This window comes from Lissotriton helveticus, chromosome 10 (assembly GCF_964261635.1).
Source record: "Lissotriton helveticus chromosome 10, aLisHel1.1, whole genome shotgun sequence".
Lineage (NCBI taxonomy): Eukaryota > Metazoa > Chordata > Amphibia > Caudata > Salamandridae > Lissotriton > Lissotriton helveticus.
The window spans coordinates 666,262,854-666,284,270 of NC_136071.1; the positions used below are offsets into that span (position 1 = coordinate 666,262,854).

At 39.2% G+C, this 21,417-nt stretch overlaps 1 protein-coding gene across 1 annotated transcript in view; it reads left to right on the forward strand.

Moving 5' to 3' along the window:
* Positions 1–21,417, forward strand: part of LOC144784078 (elastase-1-like) — a 168,836-nt gene that overhangs the window by 51,975 nt on the left and 95,444 nt on the right. Inside the window, exons 2-4 of the mRNA XM_078662769.1 lie at positions 1,477–1,580; positions 2,226–2,335; positions 9,627–9,755. Coding sequence (XP_078518895.1) covers positions 1,477–1,580; positions 2,226–2,335; positions 9,627–9,755 — 343 coding nt within the window. The remainder of the gene's footprint in view (positions 1–1,476; positions 1,581–2,225; positions 2,336–9,626; positions 9,756–21,417) is intronic.

A 21,417-nucleotide genomic window follows, 5' to 3' on the forward strand; every position in this document is an offset into this window, starting at 1 on the left:
CAAGGCTAGCCCGTAGATGGAGGTCCACATAGAACACTTCTTGCTTCATACCGGACTGTCGAGAGCCTCACATGACTCACAGGAGATCTTCCTCAACAGAACTGTGGAATCTGGATCTATTTTGGAGACCCCGTCTTTGACCTAGGGTGGAGGTCCGGTGTAGTCTCTCTACAGATCACTGTGTGGAGATTGCCCAAGATGAGAGCTAGCCATTACATCTAAAGGGAATGGAGTTTACAGGGAGCCGGTCTCTGATAAATATGGTCGAAGATAATGACGTGTACTAAGACCACATCCAGTAATGGTACATTTCGTCTCATACGCTTTAAATATCTTCAGAGGTTTTACCTTGCAGCCATTATATTGCATAAAATTGTCCCTGCTGTCTCAGGAAGCTGCCCAAGATCTGGAACTCATGAAGGAAAGTTTCAACATGAGATTTTAATGTGCATTATTGTGAATTTTTGGGGAATGTCAGGTGGAACAGCTGTAGAAAAGTTGTGGGGCAGTATGCTTGGTTTAGATAGTAAGCCGTTCTAGATCTTTTACTTGCCAAGAGGTGTACTACAATTCATTGGGTGTTCGCTAGAAGCTCTGTGTATGATTTTTAGTGTATGAATTTGAGCGAATGGCCGTTGGGGTAAAACTGTGAACATTGGTTATAATAATGGACTCCAAGTTAGAAGACAACCTGGGGAGTGTTGGAAAGATTTGCTCAGATGTTTGGGTACCATTGTGGACTCTGGAGATTCTTATTGAGGGTACATGCATTGACCTTTCCCTTTAACAGATTACTGTCAAGTACACCTGAAAAACTACCCAAGTCCTCATCATTGGGTTTCTGAGAAAGCACAGCTGTAATTGCTGATTCAGTGATTGAAGTGAAACATGTATTGTTTTACTGCCTAGTCATTTGAAAATCTGCGAATAAAAATATTGTTTTAAAAAAATATATCGGGGCAAGGTGTTGTTCCACGAGATCCGTGATCTTGTTCGCTTTTAACCACAGATCTTAAGATCTTATCTTCCCAAAGGGACTGTCCTGGGACTCAGGTGTTCATGTGAGCCTCTTCAAGTGAGGAAGAGGACCAACCTCAAGCAGTCTCAGTAGCTGTAGTGGGAGATGCTCCTGGTGGCATAATAGGTGTGAAGAAGGCCCTGTGCTTTCTGCGGGTATCTTTTTGTCGAGCCCAGAGTTCTCGAGCAGCACAACTCTCTCATTCAGTTGCTCCATATGATCATTCCAGATATTTAAAGTGTAAAGCTATGGCTGAGTGGTTTTACATTAATGGCCTGAATTACAACTAAAACATGCCTATTTAATGTAAAGTAAATACATATACAATTCTAGGTAAGGCTCACTTATCTGACAATGCCTATTTACCATACCCACCTATAAAGTAAGACAGGTTTACTGACATGGTTTCAAAATAAAACTAGACAAATGTTAATTACCTGTGTTTTCCTTCTCAACAGGTCTTACTTCCTGTCACATTCTCAACCATGACGTTCACAATGACATCCAAGCGGACCGTGTGATTGGTGGGAATGAAGCCGCGAGGAACAGTTATAAATGGCTGGTAAGCAAAATGGCGGCAGGAAGTGTGCTGTTGGCCATTTTATATTGCCTATAGGTGCGCAATGTTGACAAGTACTGTCTTTGAGGCATCTAAGCATTGGTTTACAGCTGCTCAAGGTGTGGTTGGCAGCCACCATATCTGAGAGGGTGGAGCTGATGTTCACTTGTGAAATATATAAACAGGATATCGTGATTCAATCCCCAGTTTGGCTGAGGAGGACCGTCATGCAATGGTCTAGATTGGGTACTTCCTTCCTTGGGTCATTTTATGTAGCTCAAAGTTGGCCCAAGGGCATTAGAGCGCTTTACATGAGCACCAGATTGCATTACATATTTCTGATTTTTATGCACTGGAACATTAAGTGATTTGCCCAGGATCACTGGCTGTTGAGCCAGGGCTCAGCCCCGAACTGGGTTCATCAGTTCTGGCCGTTATCCTACATTTCCTCCCCAGTATGATAGTGTGAGGATACTTAAATGACCAGTGAAGCTCTGTAAATTGTAACCACTTAGTGATACAAGCATAAAGACGTTCCCTGTATGATATATTGTTTTCGACATGGGCTCATTTTTTCTGTTAAGTTGACAAGTGGCTGCTGTGCAACATTGCTTTGTGTTTCAAAACATGTTATATCTTTGCATACAGGTCTCCCTCCAAACAGCTCCCTATAGTGATCCTGATTACTGGTCTCACATGTGTGGTGGATCACTCATTAGTACAAACTGGGTCCTGTCCGCTGCCCACTGTGTTGGCTTGTAAGTAATTGATTTTTGAAAACTTTCATTGTGCTTGTTGCTGCAGATTAATGTTGCTAAGAAAGGTATGTGTTTCTATCGCAAAAAGTATTTTTTGCAGTAAAGGTTCCCTTTCCTAACCGCAAATAGTACTCGCAGCTGATTTGCTTCACTATGCGTCGGGTAGCGGGGGCACTAAATGGCCCTGAAATGGGCAGATCACCTCAAACACCCTAGTTTTTGATGCAAGGTCCAATCTACCAACAGAATCAGACCGGGCTTTGAATCAAAAAATTAGGACTCATTAAAACATGCACTAACTTGAAGGTTTTTTCTTCCAGATCTTTCACATATTGCATGTGTGCTGCACTGTACAGTGGGGGCCTCATGTAGGAGGGGCTTGCATCCAGTTTGCCCCACGCCTCATGGTACATGCACGATGCAAACCTCTAAGTCAGATTTTTGAAGCCGCACAAACCTACTTTGTGTGGCTCTGAATGGGTTCAGTAACGCAAAGCAAATCGCTTTGTTGCGCTACTCTGCCCTGGGTAGGCGTTCCATGGACGTGGAATGTGTGTTCCCACGCATCTCTCATGGATTTTGACACGTCCGCAGATTTACAAGAACTTGCAAACCTGGAAAATGCCAAAAACGTACACCTTCTCAGGGTAGCGTACCAAAGAAAAATATCCATATTGCTTCTCGTTTCTTCCTCCTTCTAATATACCTCCCAGGATTGGTTTTGAGCAGAAAGGTGCCCCTTCCTGCGCAAAAACAATCCTGCATGCAACATAGGCACCCATGCACCATGGTGCAATGGTGCCTGCGTTGGTTACTTGGCTGACAAAACAGTGCCAGCACAAGGGAAGGGACAGGAATGCAGCATATTACCTTAAATACGGTACATTCCTGCCCTTTCCCTGTCAAGCAGTGCAGCTTAGCGCAGCAAGGTGACTTGCTTTGCCGCACTGCAAGATTTCTTTATAAATGAGTCCCTAGGTGTTTGGACAAAACATCGAAGAAAAATATCTTGCGGGCAAAATAAAAAAATTTGTGTCAAGAATATCGAGGGCAAAATATTGTGAAAGTAAGTTTCTATGTTTAAGCAAAGTTTTCCTATATTTAGCTCCACATATATGTACCTTGAGAATATACCTTCCAGGCACGTAGACGGGGAGTGAAGAATAGTAAATCTATAGATATCTATATGCACTTACCTTCTCAAGATTTTGGTCCGCAATATTTTTGACACCATATTCTGTCCACACAATATTTTGGTCATTGATATTATGTTAGACAACCATACAGAACTAATACAATAGATGCTGTATATTAGAATCTGTCTCAGCATAGGATTTTGTAATCAGAAGATATGCTTCCAGTACAAATCCTATGTAAAACATCAAGCACACACCTCTGCACGATGCAGTGTTTGGCAGTAGGCAGCCTGTTAGTGTACCAGCGCAGGAGATGACAGCAGCAGTTGGTCATTTCTAATAAATGAGCTGCTTTATTCCACTTCCAAAACGCAGTGTAGCAACTTTGGTTGCTGCTCTGCATTGGGCTACAAATCAATACATTTGCTCCCTTAGCTATTCACTGCCTGATTGACTCCAAACTAATAATCTTTTGCAACCAGTTTAATGTTGCTCCACATCAGCATCAACATCTCAATAAATTATAACTAAGCCTGGGCGGAGTTCGTGGAGTTCCGCTATGCAGAAATCAGAAAAGTGACAAAAAACTTCACCAAGCTATGAGGAGTTCACAGAGTGGCAGAATGGGTTACCTCACTCCATTTGCACTGATTTGTAGTGCTGGGTGTCTGTCCCTCTCTGTAAAATCAGCGCTAATGGAATCTCGCACAGTGTAAGAGGGTGCTGATTCTTTCTGCCGCTCATGTAGAAATTCTAATTGAGCTGCACCTTCCTCAACGTGAACAGGTTTCTCAATGCGAGCAGTAGTGACCATCAGCAACCTCCCACGTTGAGGAATCTCGAAGGGAAGTGGTCTAACATTGATTGTCCTCGCTAGAGCTCAACAACTTACCATTGGCAAGTGCAAGCGAGGTAAAAACACTGCTCCGCGGAGCCAAGGTTTTTGGAACAGAGCAGAGTTCACCGCCCAGGCATAATTATAACTGTATTTTGGCCACTTGTGTTCTTCTTGCCTCCATTCTCTTTTTGAGTTAATACCTCCTATCCTGTTGGCTTTGTGGAAGGCAAGACCACATTGAGACATTTTTAACCCCGCTGCCTCAATCTCTTTCAAGGCTAAAGACACACTCAGAGCTTTCCTAGGATTGTAGCATTTCTATAAATGGGTCTCTGTGTACTCTCTGAATCTCATTAGCCTATTTATTTCACACACCCGTCATTTGGGATTGAGTTCATCAACACCTTTACCACAGAGGTTTTTATATCCAGTCTTTCTGCTTCATATTTATGTGCAAATTGTTATGACATGCCTGGTTTTACACGGGCCTTCATCTTTCTAGCAGTAGGAACTCATTATATTGGAGTTTTACAACAGTCTGTGCATTTGCTTCAACCTTAGCTTGTGCCTTAATTACTGACACCTCTAAAATGTGAGTCTTTAAGTATAAATCATATAGATACTTGTCTATGAACACAAATGCCATATGGATCTCTTTCTGATGTTGCTCAGTCATATGCAATGCCGAGAGTTAGGAAAGTCAGGGCAGGTGGGCAAACCTTTGAACATGCTGCTGCTAAGCTTTGGAACAAACTCCCCTTGCAAATTAAGACAACTTAGTGACTGGTGGGCCTTCAGAAGAAGACTTAAAGCTTGTCTCTTCCCAAGAATTTAGTCGGTTATCTGGTACCTTTTAATTCTCATGCCCTCTTCTTGTGGTGAGTCAATAGCGCCAGGATGCCTTTGTGGTGGTAGTGCGCTTTATAAGTTAAATAAATAATAATAAATATCTAATCTAGAAATATTCTGCCCATATCTCCTTCTGAGCCCTCTCTATGGATAACTCAAGCAACACCTCTTTCCTTGTTGGTCTTTCCTCTTACTGCATCAGACTCAGCTACACCAAAACTCCCCTCATCCTCACCAAGGTTTGCAGAGTCAACCGCTACTCGAATCCCATGCCGACCTTAGCCCCAGTGTCGACACCCATCTTTCGAAGAGCTTGAAGGATAATGATGTGGGTCGAAGTGAAATAAATAGGATACAGCAGGTGACATAGTTTTTTCAATGTTTCACCTTGAACTTTCTTGAGAATGGCTCCAGGCCTGACTAATAGCTTACCATAAAATCTAGGGGAGTGCACAAAAACCTGCCTTTACCTCTAGCTTTCATTCCAGACATCTCTCATCCACAGTAGGAGTGGGAGTAGCAGTACGCTCATTTATTGTTCCAGTGCCCTTACTAGCAATATTTTTGAATTTATCATTGGACATTGCTGTGCTCTCCCTAACCCATTCCTGATTTCTAGAATAAAGGTTGTGCTAGACTGTCGTTTTTAGTTCTGAAAGATGTATTCTATCACTAATGGGCTTTTTAATGTTGTATATGAGTATCCTCTGTTCCTTATGGTGTCTTCAAGAAGCTTAAAAACAAAGGGCTTCATTTACAAGGCCATTGCACTGCCGGTGGGTTAGTTTTTTTGATGCACCAGCCACAGTGTATAGATACAGTTGATGATGAAGATGCACATTGTTGCAACCTAAATAAAAGGTGATCTTTCAGTCATGCACAAAACATTCCCATCACATGTGTTTTCTATTTCTCAGATGTGGTCATCGTTCTTACCTTAAAAATAGTTGATGGTGATCTCTGTGAGTCGAGCTCAACTCTCTTCTGCACGTGACCCATCCTGCTGTATCTGTAGTGGTGGTGGTTCCACATCTGAGTCTGAATCTGGCTCTATGTAGATGTTGTGAAGACACTTCTTTATGGCTATGTTGTGGAGAATAGCACATGTGGCACTGATATTACAACACAACTTAAATCTGGACATCTGAATCGAGACATGAGTATGCCAAATGTACATTCTATTATTGATGTAGCTGTCTTATGTGTCCTTTTGTACTACCTTTCACTTTTGGGTCTTGGATTCAAGTACGGTGTTGGTATCCAAGGGCACAAGGCATGTGTACTGTATCCTTAAATAGTACGAGAAGGAGAAAGCATAATGTCACATTACAAACACATTTTTAGGCACTGTAGGAATTGAGTTTGTAACTCTCTCACCAAGTCATCCTTCTGTTCGAGTGGCAAATCCTGTAATGATGTAGTAACAGGTAAAAAAGAACATTGTGGCAATGGTCATTTCCAGTGCTATTGTAGTTTACCATTGCATCAGGTCACTCTTAACTAGACTGTGAGCTGTTGAAGTAGAAACATAAGAAGCAGAATTATTGAATAGATTCATGAATATGATTTTATACTCTACCTACACACTACTGAAAGAATATGATGAGTAAAAGTGAAATAAGTCATTAGGTCCAATCAACCAGTGAGAAATAGAATTAATTAGCACCAATTAATTCTAAAAGCCTTTTATTTGAAAAAAAATTTAGGCTGCAAGAATAAGAAAGTCCAAAGACAATTTAAAATTAACACTCTTTCCTTTAAAAGCCCATCACATCACAATGAAGGCTGGGTTCTAAGACCTAAAGGGGAGAAATAAAACAGAGGCAAAGGTGGGTATTTACAATCTCAGGGTACAGGTTTGACTGGGTTTTAACAAAACAAAGAAATGTATTGAAATGCAAATTCGACCAACTTATCCACTCTTATTGTACTTTTTATGTAAAGGCACAGTTGTAAAGTTGTCAAACAACATGATGCAAAAAACTTAGATTTGAATCGAATAGTTATGACATATTAATGTTGACTTGACCAAGAGACCTCTAGATCCACAATACTAAGGCTGAAATATATCAAATGGAATCAATGAAAGGGGTGGAACGGTATTAGAGTTTCTATTCATGAGAAGTTGGAACGCTCCTCCCGTGTTGCTGTTGGTAAATAGAGATGTCATGAGTGATGTCATGAGTGATGTACTTTGTGAGGTCATAATAAGTACATTGCGGAGGTGTAAGTTATAGTTAGCTCAGGCAACTACAACTGCTGAATTTCTATGGGTTTATGGGCCACATGCATCAATATTGCTTTTTGCGATTTCTTAATTGCGAAAATTAAGGAATCGCAATTAAGAAATCGCAAAAAGCAATGCATCAAATTTTTTTGCGATTTCTTAAAATTCCTTAATTGAGATTATCAATTTGAGAATCGCAATTAAGGAATCCCTTCCCATTCATTCCTATGGGCCTAGAGGCCCATAGGAATGAATGGGAAGACATTCTCATTTTGCGATTCGCAATTAAGGAATCGCAAAATGAGAAAGCTATTTCAAGGGTGCGGGGGGGGGGTCCAAATGACCCCCGCACCCCTGAAATGTGGATTTAAGTACATTTTTCACACTCACATGCCCCAAGTGCATGTGTGTGTGTAAAATGAAACTTTGAAACATTTCTGAGTCAGATGTATTTTGGGGAACTTTTTATAATTTGCACCTAGTTACCACCTGATACACATTGATGGTAATTGCATTTCCTAAATGGTAATTTTACAACTATTTGCAATTAGGAAATCCTTTGTTCATGGAGTTACCATTTCACTATTTGGAAATCCCAATCTGCGATTTCCTTTTTATGGAATCCAAAAATGCGATTTTTACAGTATGGAAATCACGTTTTGCACCTTCGAATATGCTTTTCAGAATTATGAAAATGGCAATTTTGCATTTCCTAACGGCCTGAAATTATGATTCGCACCGCTAGGAAATGCAAAATGCCTTCCTGCGTAGGGCCTATATTTCTGAGGTTTCTTATTAACATTGCTCTCCATGTAAATTTGGGAACTTCGCAGAATTCCATTGTGGGTTTTGGATATTACAGGTAACCTTATTTATTTTCATTCTTCTGCCCACCACTACTGTCTTCCTGATCCTGTTCAATACTTGCAATGCATGAGACAGGTCTACTTCATGGTAATTTACCTCTCCCTATCGCAAAAAGCGATTTCTTAAATGCAATCGCAATTTTAGAAATCGCAACATGATTGCGATTCCTAAAATTGCGGAAAAAATGATGCATCCCAATTTTGTAAATTGCATTCGCAAACGGCCGAAAATTGCGATTCGCACCGTTTGCGAATGCAATATACAATGATGCATGTGCCCCTATATGAGTAAAATCTAAACCTAACTATACTGTCCCTATAACCTTTGTTTTTTTCAGTGAAATTTTAAGAGTTTTTTAATTCTAATTCCTATCTATAATGATCCCATTAGCGTGCCCTGTATTTTGCGATGCATGGCACGCTACGAAATTCGTTTTATTTATTAAATTGTTTACTTACCTCCAATTATCCCCCCCGCCTTTCTGCCACACCACAACTCCCTCCGCGGGCGTGGCTGATTGAATTCCGCTGTGGAATTCAATTGTCCCAGGCACGAGACAGAGCACAAGACGGAGAGCCTGCCCGTGTCCCCACTCTGACCAGCGCATGTGGTCTATTGAATTTAAATGATTGGTGGGAGAGGTGTGGCGCAACGGCCAGGGCGACTGACTCCGGACCTTGGGGGCTCACGGTTCGATCCCAGGTGCCGGCAGCAGATCAGCCCAGCACCATGTGACTCTGGGCAATAGCTTGCTTAATCTTCTCGACGGCCCCCAGAGCCCTGACACCTTCGGGTAATTGCGCTTTACAAATACTGGACATTTACATGACTACACCCTACAACATGGTGTTTTTCACCATACTCGGAAGTCATTTTGGATACCGTTGCTGTGACTGAACAGACCCCTTGGGCCTCCCTTAATTGCACCAGACACTCTATGGGGCGCTGCTACCATCCCGTGGCCCACATTGACTTTATTCCATCTACTACCGGGCACCTTTGACTTAACAGGCCTCCACAGGGTCACCCTGAACTACTGTTATTTCATAATATTAGAACAGAAGGAAGGTTTGGCACAGTGAGTGGAAATACAACATTTCATTTAAAAGGGGATCTGATCATCAAAGGCCTATGCCGACTCTGGTCAAGTTGACGAGAACACTCTAACCATAGTTTATTGACAATGTAAAATTACTCATTATAGTCAATCTAAATTTGAATTATGTGCATTTATGTAAGAAATTTTACCCATCTTACATGTAAACATAGCCATTAAGTGCACATAAAGGATGGTAATGTTACATCACTGTATGAAATGTTCACAAATGCACATTTGTCAAATAAAATTGTAATGATGCCTTCATTCACTTTCAGCCAAGGAGTCATATATCGTGTGGCACTGGGCGAGCATAGTCTTTCCCAAAATGATGGCACAGAATATTTCATCAATGTTAAAAGCATAATTGTTCATCAACGCTGGAACCCCAACTCCATTGCAAATGGGTAATGTATGACCAATGCTTTTATTAACAATAACGGAATTCAAAAAGAACCAAAACATGGACGCCATGTCTAGATTTGATTTTGCAGTTTGTGTTGGTTCACGATGGAGTCATAAAACCTGCTTTTTTGAAGTAACTATTTACACACTGGAAGCCTAGATTCAAGGGTTGGACCCAGCCTTGTGGGGTCAAGGATTGGTTCCCGTGGGTATGGCTGAACTGAGAGAAACTGTACAAGGCAGGAAAAAGGAAGGCTGGGTTGATTTTATGACCTAAGCTTGCAATGTGTTAAGGTGACAGATTAAAAAATGCCCACATTTTCTTGGCTTCTCTACAGTGGGGGCACAGCCGCATCCACTAGACATATTGTAGATGCATTCTCTAGACATGTTGTAGATGCATCTGCGGGACATATTGTAGATGCATGTGCTAGACATGTTGTAGATGTATTCTCTAGACCTTTTGAAGATACATCCTCTAGACTTGTTGTAGAGGCATCCGTTAGACATATTTTAGGTGCATCCTCTAGACATGTTGTAGATGCATCCTCTAGGCATGTTGTAGAAGCATCCGCTAGACATATTGTAGATGCATCCTCTAGACATATTGTAGATGCATCCTCTAGACATAGTGTAGATTCATCCTCTAGACATAGTGTAGTAGTATCCTCTAGACATATTGTAGATGCATCCTCTAGACATATTGTAGATGCATCCTCTAGACATATTGTAGATGCATCCTCTAGACATATTGTAGATGCATCCTCTAGACATAGTGTAGATGCATCCTCTAGACATGTTGTAGATGCATCTTCTAGACATGTTGTAGAAGCATCCGCTAGACATATTGTAGATGCATCCTCTAGACATAGTGTAGATGCATCCTCTAGACATGTTGTAGATGCATCCTCTAGACATGTTGTAGAAGCATCCGCTAGACATAGTGTAGATTCATCCTCTAGACATGTTGTAGATGCATCCTCTAGACATGTTGTATAAGCATCCGCTAGACATATTGTAGATGCATCCTCTAGACATATTGTAGATGCATCCTCTAGACATAGTGTAGATGCATCCTCTAGACATAGTGTAGATGTATCCTCTAGACATATTGTAGATGCATCCTCTAGACATATTGTAGATGCATCCTCTAGACATAGTGTAGATGCATCCTCTAGACATAGTGTAGATGCATCCTCTAGACATAGTGTAGATGCATCCTCTAGACATGTTGTAGATGCATCCTCTAGACATGTTGTAGAAGCATCCGCTAGACATATTGTAGAAGCATCCGCTAGACATATTGTACATGCATCCTCTAGACATAGTGTAGATGCATCCTCTAGACATAGTGTAGATGCATCCTCTAGACATGTTGTAGATGCATCCTCTAGACATGTTGTAGAAGCATCCGCTAGACATAGTGTAGATTCATCCTCTAGACATGTTGTAGATGCATCCTCTAGACATGTTGTAGAAGCATCCGCTAGACATATTGTAGATGCATCCTCTAGACATATTGTAGATGCATCCTCTAGACATAGTGTAGATGCATCCTCTAGACATAGTGTAGATGTATCCTCTAGACATATTGTAGATGCATCCTCTAGACATATTGTAGATGCATCCTCTAGACATAGTGTAGATGTATCCACTAGACATGTTGTAGGTGCATGCTCTAGACATGTTGTAGTTGCATCCGCTGGACATGTTGTAGATGCATACTTTAGGCATGTTGTAGATGCATGCTTTGAGACATGTTGGAGATTCATGCTCTAGATATGTTGTAGATGCATCCTCTAGACATGTTGCATATGTATGCTCTAGACATTTTGTAGATGCATTCTCTAGACATGTTGTTGATTTGGCCAAAATGGGCAGTGAGACCACTGCTCCTTTGTTAGCATGTATATCTGATGTCCTTTCCCCAAGAGATGTTTTTTATTTAGACTTAGGCAAGAGACACAAAGGTGTGCTTATTTTACCTTCTTGCAGGTTGTAAAACCACACAGACATATTCGTGTCGTTGTAGCTGATAGGGCACGCCCCTCCCACCTGATGTTGCTACAACTTCCCTAGATCCGCATACATTCCCTATTTCCTTTTAAAGCATGCTGTTAATGCTTCTCCCTCCTACCCCATCTTCAGCCCCCACGTGTTGATTCTTTTGTGACCTAGACTGCCTAATGAACTCTCCACCATGGCACAACACACCTATCCCACCAATATGAAACTTGAAGCTACTCAAAGGCACCAAAGCTCAAAAACTCCAATCTGATTCCCTCTCATTTGACCATAAACTCACCAGTGCCCACATCCAAGCCACTCACACCAGCTGCAAGCCACCATGGCTTTCTCCATGCTCACCAATGAATATATGACGAAACAACACAAACAATTACAACGCATGCCTTTGCAAAGTGGGTTTTACATCGCAGCTACCTTTACAACACATGATTTTACAATGCATGCATTACAACACATTTTTAGAAACTACCTTTACAACGCATTCCATTACAATGCAAACCATTAAAACGCATACCATTACAATGCATAATATGTTTAGAGTAACATTGGAGTAAGTGTTGCATAGTGTAGGGGTAAAAAATACTATTCCCACTCCAGTGAGTGCAACAGTAGGGTAAGTGTTGGATAGTGTAGGGGTAAACATGACTATTTCCCATGTACCTCAAAACCAATACCCACCCGAAAACTTAAAAAAAAACTCAATTACTTAACCTACAATGCATTGTAATGATATGCATTGTACTGACATGCGTTGTAATGTCTGCATTGTAATGGCATGCAATGTAAATGCAGTCATATTGTAACAGTGCATTGTAAAGGTAGTGCGTTGTAATGACAGTGTTGTAATGGTTGTTTCCCGCTCACCTATCATTCACTATATTATCTATCTCATTATTAACATTCCACCCTCCTACTTTCTAATGACTCTTCAGCCCGCACTCTCTTAACACCAGTTCAATACGATGCCATTTAATGACACCTTCATGATGTTCACTTTTTTATGTCTTTTTCTAGCTATTAAATTCTAGCCTTCTTGATTCTATCACTCAAACATTTATTTACACAATGTACCCCTTGGACACACTGTTCACCACTGAGTCCTGGGCTTCTTCCTGTTTTTGGTCTCTCATGACACAGATGCTCAAAATCCTCTGCAAATTTAAACATGCATTTCTAAAGTCAACAAGACTTGTTTTTCCATAGTGTATTCATAGACTGACAATGTTGTAGGCAGATAAGAGAACATACAAGTGGCACACACACATATGCACACACATCACAAACTGGTCCACAGGAACATACACAACAGGAACATAGACAATACACATGTACAGAACAGACAACACATACATGGGTGCTTGTCTCTTTGTGGACACTCATCTATACACACAGCTCCAGTAGCGCACATTTTTAGAGAGTTTCTTTAGATGTAGGTAGGAAAGCATTAACTGGGCATTGATGTATTTGCCTGGCTGTTCATGGGACTTGGTGCTTTTTGCAGCATCCTGAGCCATCCAGCTGCACAGGTGCTGGAAACATGAGATAAGAAAAAATTGTGATCCTGGACTACTTCTTTCACAATCACACAATGTAAGCTTGTGTGATTCTACAGTGGGATGATCGAAATGTGAAAACCACTTCACACAAAGGAGTCAATTACGAAGAAGTTCGGAAGGACTCTGAGTCGGATTTGTGTTTGCCGAATCCGATTCAGAACCCTTGTTCCGACCGAATCATACACAGTTCCCAATGACCGATTACGATGCCTGGAAACCATTTGGACTGTATGAATCAGTTCCGAAAGGCATTCGGACAGGTTGAGTCTTTTCGGAGCCAAATTGTACAGCTCTATAGATTCGGTTTCTGAACAAGCGATTACGATTCAGTTTGCTCTAAATGAAACAGCTGTCGGAATCTGTCTTTGGAGGCCCGTAGCAGGTCCCTATGGGGGTAGCTAAGGGACCCCCCTTTCAGACAATGCAGTGTGACATGGGGGGCCTGCCTCAGAGTGCACGATTTCCCTCAGCCACCCCTTTCTTCAATGGGTGCCTGTGTTCTCGTTTGTAATACAGGCTCCCATTGAAGTCAATGGGAGTCCAACCAAATTGTATCCGAAGCATCCAGATGCCTCAAAAGCGCTCGGCCGGACTCCCCCAATCCAAATAGTTCAAAAAGCATTCCGGACCCGAATCGGTCAGAATGCTTTCCGGAGGAGATCGTAATTGGCCCCAAAGAATGGTAGAAGGGGCTCACCCAAAGCAACCAATGACATAGGGGGCAGACCCAAGCACCTCTCTGTTCATGACAAAAGGTCTTTGTCAGCGCCAGAATTAAAAAACTGTTTCTGTCCTCTTATTAAGTGAAGACTTTGATAAATCCATTTACTTTACCATTCTCATATTAGGTATTCCCTTATAGCCCATCCTAGTGAAATTCTAAAAAAAATCTTTTCAGACCACAAGGTCATAATCTGTGTTGGATTTTCCAGCACTCTTGAATAAGACTTCGGTACTTTGAGATCATGTTGGTGTACTCCTGATGATTATGCCCCCTGCATTACAGAAATCTGCTCTCTGATAGTAGCTGTTTGTCAGAAGTTAATATACAGAAATAAATATTGCTGTCTAAATATTGTTTACAAAATATAATTCCATTGGGTCTGGATTTTCTATTATGAGCTGTATAAAGGCATTTTGATTTCTAAAATATATTTCCGACACAAAGGACCTCATTACTACATTGACACCGTTGCAGAATCGGGACCAACCGTCCTACGGTTGGCGGTCCCCACCTCAGTATTAGGATGCGAACGCACATGGTGCGGTCGCACACTTTCATTTCTCTATTTGAGTTTGTGCAGCAGTCAGAAACTGGCTGCAGCACAAGCTTACATAGAGAATGGGAGTTTTTGTTTATCTGTGCACTGCATGGCATGCACCACATGGTGCCTGCCAGTTAGTGCAGGGATTGTCAGGGAGCACCGTATGTGCCCTCCACACCCCCAACCGGAGGCCACAGTTGCAAGAAGGCCATGCCAGGGCCCCCTAAAAGTCTCTTACCAATAGGGTTCACATGTTGGAAAGCCCAACACGAAAAGCCTTTGGGAAACCTACATCATAATCCTGATGGCAGAAACGCCATCCTTAAGGTGTTACGTGCCAGTTCCGACTGCCCGTTTGACCCTTTGAGCCTGTCGGAAGTCAGCCGGAATGACCAACCAGTTTCACTTCCGACCGCCGTTATTGTAATACAGCGGTTGAAATTGAAAACGAAGATGTTGGTCTGAAAGCCTCTGACAGCAAGTTGGAAGCTTTCCAACATAAATCAAAATCAGGGCCAAAATGTATGCCAGATGATATTCTGATTACTGGTTTCTATTCCGATGAGGTTTAGGTCCTCTGCCATGGGGGATAATTGCTTCATGATAAAGTCTGAGGACCCGGGAACACATGGCAGCACTGTTAAATTTTAATGTGACAATCCTGAAATAGAGTTAGATACAGGACCATATTTATAACCCTTGTGGTGCAGAACAACGCAGCAAGTCACCTTGCTGTGCTGCTCCGTGTCACATGGAAAGGGAAGGAATGTGACGTATTTATCATATATTGCACGTTCCTGTCCTTTCTCCTTGCCCTAGTGCCAAATTAGCAGCCTAGCCCCAATGCAGGCAACCTTGCACAATGGTGCAAGGGTGCTTGTGTTGTAGGCTGGATTGTTTTTGTGCGTGAAGGTTCATCTTCCTGCACAAAAAACAATCCTGATAGGCTTTTTTTTTCTTTTTCTTTGTGTGCTGCGGTATGTAGACAAAATATCAACATTTTAATATTGACCTACAGAATAATCGAGTTGGAAATATCATCAGGATGAAATACCATCACCAAGAATATCCTTGACAAGAATACCGATTTTAAGGTAAGTAATATCGATGTTAGAGATATATAAAGTGTTAATATTGATTACAAAAATATCTATGTTGTTAATATTGATGTTAAAAATATTGTTGTTAATAATATAAATGTTTCATTATTGTTGATGTATTTCCCTATATATTTTAATTGTATATGTTATACATTGTATAAATATTGTTTATGTTTTTTAATATAGTTTATGGATTTTTAGTACTTTTTAGATTTCCTTTAAGTTTTGAACAATTTTTAGTACCGTAGCTGCTTGTGGGGTTTACAGAGGAACAGGGTGGGAAGTATATTAATTATAGTTAATTTACAATTACAATTTAATTAATAATAATACTTTAATTGTTAATTATTTAATGGTATGTTTAAATTTGCTTTTGATTTTATGTTTAAGGTGTGGGTTAGGGGTATTGTAGGGGGCGGGAAGTAAATTAATAATAGTTAGTTACAAATTCATTTTTAATTATTAATATCTAATTAATAATTAATGTAGTATGAATACAAATTTCTTAATTTATGTTTTAGCTGCAGGCTGTAGGTTTTGTAGATGTATAGGATGGAAAGCAAAGTAATTATAATTACTTTATAATTATTTATTATTATAATTAGTTCTTTCAATGATAATTATGTACATTGTGTAATAATTTATTTATTTAAGTAGAAGTTGTTGTCTTTTTAAAGGTATAGGGTATGCAGTAAATTCATTATAGTATTTAATTAATATAATACATACAAATTATTTAATTGATAAATAATTTTGTAGATTGTGTAATTAAGATATTGTTTGTGTTATGTATTAGGCATCAGGTGTATTTGTAGGGACAACATGTAAGGAGCTAATTAAATATGATCCTTTGATATTAGTTAATTATTATTAATTGATAATTAATTATGTAAATTATTAAATTATATTTGTTATAAACATATATATTAGATGCGGGTTGTTTGTTTTCTAAGGATAAAGGGTGGGACGGTAAGTAAACATAATTCATTTTCTATAAGTGAATTATGTTTACTTACCTTCCCATCATTTATAAAATTACTTAAAAAATTAAATAACATAATACTATGTAAAATGTGTAAATATTATAATTTAATGAAAATATTTTAGGTGTGTGTTCTGTAGTTTGTATATTTATAGGGTAGGAAGTTACTTAAGTAATGAAACATTTAAAATATTTTACTTTTTTGAAAATTGTGATTTCTGTTATGTTATGTGTCAATTGTGTTGTCCTTTTATATTATATATTTGTTTATTTTGTTCTTAGTATTTTAGAAATATAAGTGTGGTATTTTAATTCTCATACTATTTGTATTAATTTACAATTTGTATTAAAGATTGTCTTAAATATATAATTTGTTTAACGTTAACTAGAATGATATATATAATTTTTCTATTGATTTTTTTTATTTACTAATGTTTTAAAAATATATATTTTTATAAAGGGTACTACTTTGTATATAAAGCTGCAAAGAGTTACTAGAGTGGGAATAGTAAATGTTACCCCTCCACATTCCATCACTTTCCCTTCTGTTGCGCTGAATGGAATGTGAATAGTAAATGTTCTCCCGCCGCAATCCAACACTTTCTCTACTGTTGTTATGTCTGTAGTGGGAATAGTAAATGTTAACCCTCCGCAATCCTTCACTTTCCCTACTGTTGCATTTATTGTAGTGAGAATAGTAATTTTTACCTTTCCAGAGTTTTTTTTGTACTGTTGGAGTGGCTATACCGTAAGTATTATTTGTGGAATTTTATAGTTTAGGGCCTCACTATGATGGGTCGGACCTTTGTCCGACCTCCATCATATCGGGAATGGGACCACCTGACCTGCAGTCGGTGGTCCCACAATGGATATTACAATGCGACCGCCTTCAAGGCCATTGCAAAGACAATTCTTTGTATTACGGTTGTGCTGCGGGCTGCAGCACACGCCGCAGTACAAAAAAATACACATTTGCATATCCCAGCACTAAGTGACAGGCACCGCGGTGCCTGGAACATGGTGCAGGGATATGTTGGGGGCTCCCTAGATGCCCCCAGGTCCCATGTCTGAGGGCCACCATGGAAGGAGGGCCTGCTATGGGCCCCCAGTGTCCCTTTCCACCTTGCTTTTCATGGCGAGTAAACCGCCTTAAAACGGTCAGAGGAAAGGAACATTGTAATCCCTACGGCAGTGCCCGGCAGGCACTGCCACCATTCTTTGTGTTCAAAATATTTTATTAAATGTTATCATTAAATAACAATTAGTTAAATACAGAGGGGTAAAACGCTATATGAATGTAGTAATCATAACATAAAAGGAGAAGAGAGAAACAATTAGTAATTATCGTACAAATAATTTCAAAGTGAGCTACTCAAGTTAAACATGTGTGATTTACAATATAAAGCAAAATATAAGAAGGAAGTATAACTAAGAAGATAAATAGCGATTAATCATTTTCCTAAAAGAATGATAAGAGTCACAATTATGAATAATACTAGACAAAGATAAATTGGCACCTCTTCTAGTAAAAATAATCCAAGACCACCAAACATTAAAGGAAAATAAGGACGCATCTTTTAAACAGGCAGTAATAGACTTAAGAGCGGCTGACATCAAAAAATTAAAACATTTACAATCCAAATCAGATAACTGTTCGGAAAGAGCAAAAGATTTACAAATCAGTAAAGTAAATGAAAGTTCATCAGAAATATTAAGGATTTTTGTAAGCCACTCCAAACTTCATTCCAAAACTTTAAGATAAATGTACATTCAAAAAGCATATGTTTTAATGAGCCAGTATGCAAGTTACAATGCCAACATTTCAAATTGGGAAGAAGTTTAGTTTTAAATAACTTTAATGGGGTCCATAAGCAATTTGTTTGATAAAGTGATACAGGTAACCATCCTGAAATATTGTTCAACCCTTTTTTTCCACGTATCATATGAAAAAGAAATTGAAAGTATATCATTCCAAAAAGTTGAAATCGTATCAATATTAGGACCTTGAAATGCATTCAATTTCTCATATTTTAATGAAACAGCATGAGAGGAAGAGAATACTGATTGAATATAAATTGTTAAATCTGATTTTATAATTGTAGGAATATTATTAGGAAAGGAATCTAGTATAGAATTACATAAAAGTTCATATTTAAGGAAATCTGAAGAAGGGAAATTATTTTTTCTTGCAATACAACAAACAATATAAAAGTGTCATCATGGCAAATATCTTTTAGGTAAAAATACCTGCGGTAATCCACTATTTAAAAAAAAAAAAAATAATTTTATTGAAGCTGAAAATTTAAAACATAGACATATATTAATATTGCATCATTACACCATAAAAGGAATCTCCTCTAGGGCAATTTAGACAAATACATAATACATTAATAATACACGCAGCAAGGATCAATACGGACATTTACACAATCAAAAGTTCATAAAATTCGAAACCGCGACCCTACCTACAGAAACAACATAAAAACAGTCTCCCCCCTGTTTTAATCAAATATCTTGTTAAATTTCTAAGTACTTCCCATCCGTAGTGCAAAAATGCATTCACTTTTCTTAACTAATTTCATCTTATGACCCCACTCCAAGGCTGAGGGAATCAAATCTGTGCGCCATCATTGCAATAGCAGCGACCTTGCTATTGCCATTGCTATATACAAAAATGTTATCATTGAGTCCATAAATGACTTCTCATCGATTGTAAAAAACTTCAGATTTGCTGTGTTACAATTGAAATTAGATGAGGAGACTCTATTTTTATTGTCCCCTCATCAATTAAAAACTGTTTTGAAGTCAGTTTCCTGGGAATTGGGGTTTAGTCTAGATAGAGACTTTTGCCTAGCGAAAAAAGGTTGTACGCCTGTGATTGAATCTTATACCTTGCGGAAAGCTCAACCGTATATGTACTGGAATATTTTCCATGGTGTGAGACGACTGGTGTACTTATTAAGACACAATTTGCTTCCGCTAAAAGTTTTACATGCCAGCTGGTTTGGTGGTTCGGCACGTTGTGATCTTTGCCAATTGTATGATCAAGATCTAGATCACGTCATGTTTGTTTGCCCTGCACTGATGCCTGGCAGGCGTAGATGGTTAAGACCAACTTGCTTACAACTTAACATATTATCTGCATCTTTGTTTAAGGCAGCCTTGATTAACCCGCCTAATGAAATGTTTGCTTTTAAACTGTATAACTTTTTCAAATGTTTTTTGGACCTGTATTAAGTTATTGCAAGTGTTTGTGATGGAAACTTTTTTTATACATTTGTTGTTTTGTATGTATATGTTGTTTTATGTGGACCTCAATAGAGTTCCTTATCATAATAAATAAAACTTGAAACTTGAGTCCATAAAAGAAAGGTCGGATCAAAACCAAATAAAATTAATTTATCGTTCACTGCCAATTGGATGTTACATTCCTGTTCCAAATAGCTGAATAGATCTACCCAATACTTATAAACTTTTGTACAGCCCAACATAATATGCGACCAATTGGCTAATGGATGATTTATACATCGAAAACATTGAGAGGACTGGTTAGCATACATTTTCGAAAGAGAATGAGGAGTTTGATACAATAACCATTGGCTAAAAAAGAACACCCTATGCCAATTTGCTCCTCTCAATGTGTTAAAATTAAGTTTATTAATGGTTGAGCAGATATGGGAGGACATCTCAAAATTCTCATGATCCGACCATTTTTTAATAGCTTTTAGCTCAAGATCCACTCCCTTGATAGAGGCTAGGTATTTCTTCCAGGCGCCTGGTTTTTATCCGATGCTCTAACTAGTAGTTCATCAACCAGCTGGCTCTGTTCAATTAGAGAAGAAACACCTATTTCTGCAAAATATTTATATTAAATGCTATATGAATTTATCAAAATGAAATCATTTGAGATCAATTGTGACATTTCAGCTACTGTCACCCATTTTCCATTTCTCAACAAGTCCTAACCTTTGGTAAACCCAGCCACTGCCCATTTTGACGCCAGATATAAATGCTGTCTTACCCCTGCCCAGAGCAGGATTTCTTTTAACAGAGTAGCTGAATTAATTGCAGGAATAGAGTACCTTTTGAAAAAAGCCTGTCGTTTTTAAAAAAACCAGTGAAGGCACTTATAACGCACCAATTTCGGGGATCTAAAAATCAACAAGGGGGAGTGGATTTGACTGTCTCTACAGATTAGGTTCATAAAATTATTACAATAAAAGTGTGGTTGCGGTGAAAGTTTAAATCTAGATAAATATTGTGCAAAATAAGCATCGTAGTAATCCCTAATATTTGGAAGGGCTAACCTTCCCTGATCCAAATCCTCAAATAAAGTGCTGAGTGCTATTCGAGGGGTTTTCTTTGCCCAGAGTAATGCTGTAAACATGGACTCTACCCGAGTGAAAAAGGAACCTAATAAAGTGCATGGTATTGAGGAGAACAGAAAATTAAATAATGGAAGGACAGACATTTTAATTAAGGCCACTCGTCCCAAAATAGAAAGGGGGAGCATGCTCCACCGAGAGAACAAACACTGAACTTTCTTGATAAGAGGAACACAATTCAATTGATATAAATCGGAATACACACCTCTCACCTAAAGCTATTGGCTATTCAGACTTCTCTTCTGCTGCTATCCACAAGTACTTGTGCCCACGCCTCGCGGTACCCGCTCCGCGGATCCCGCTTCATCCAGAGTGTGTTCCTGAAGGTTTGGCCTCCGTAGGGTGTGT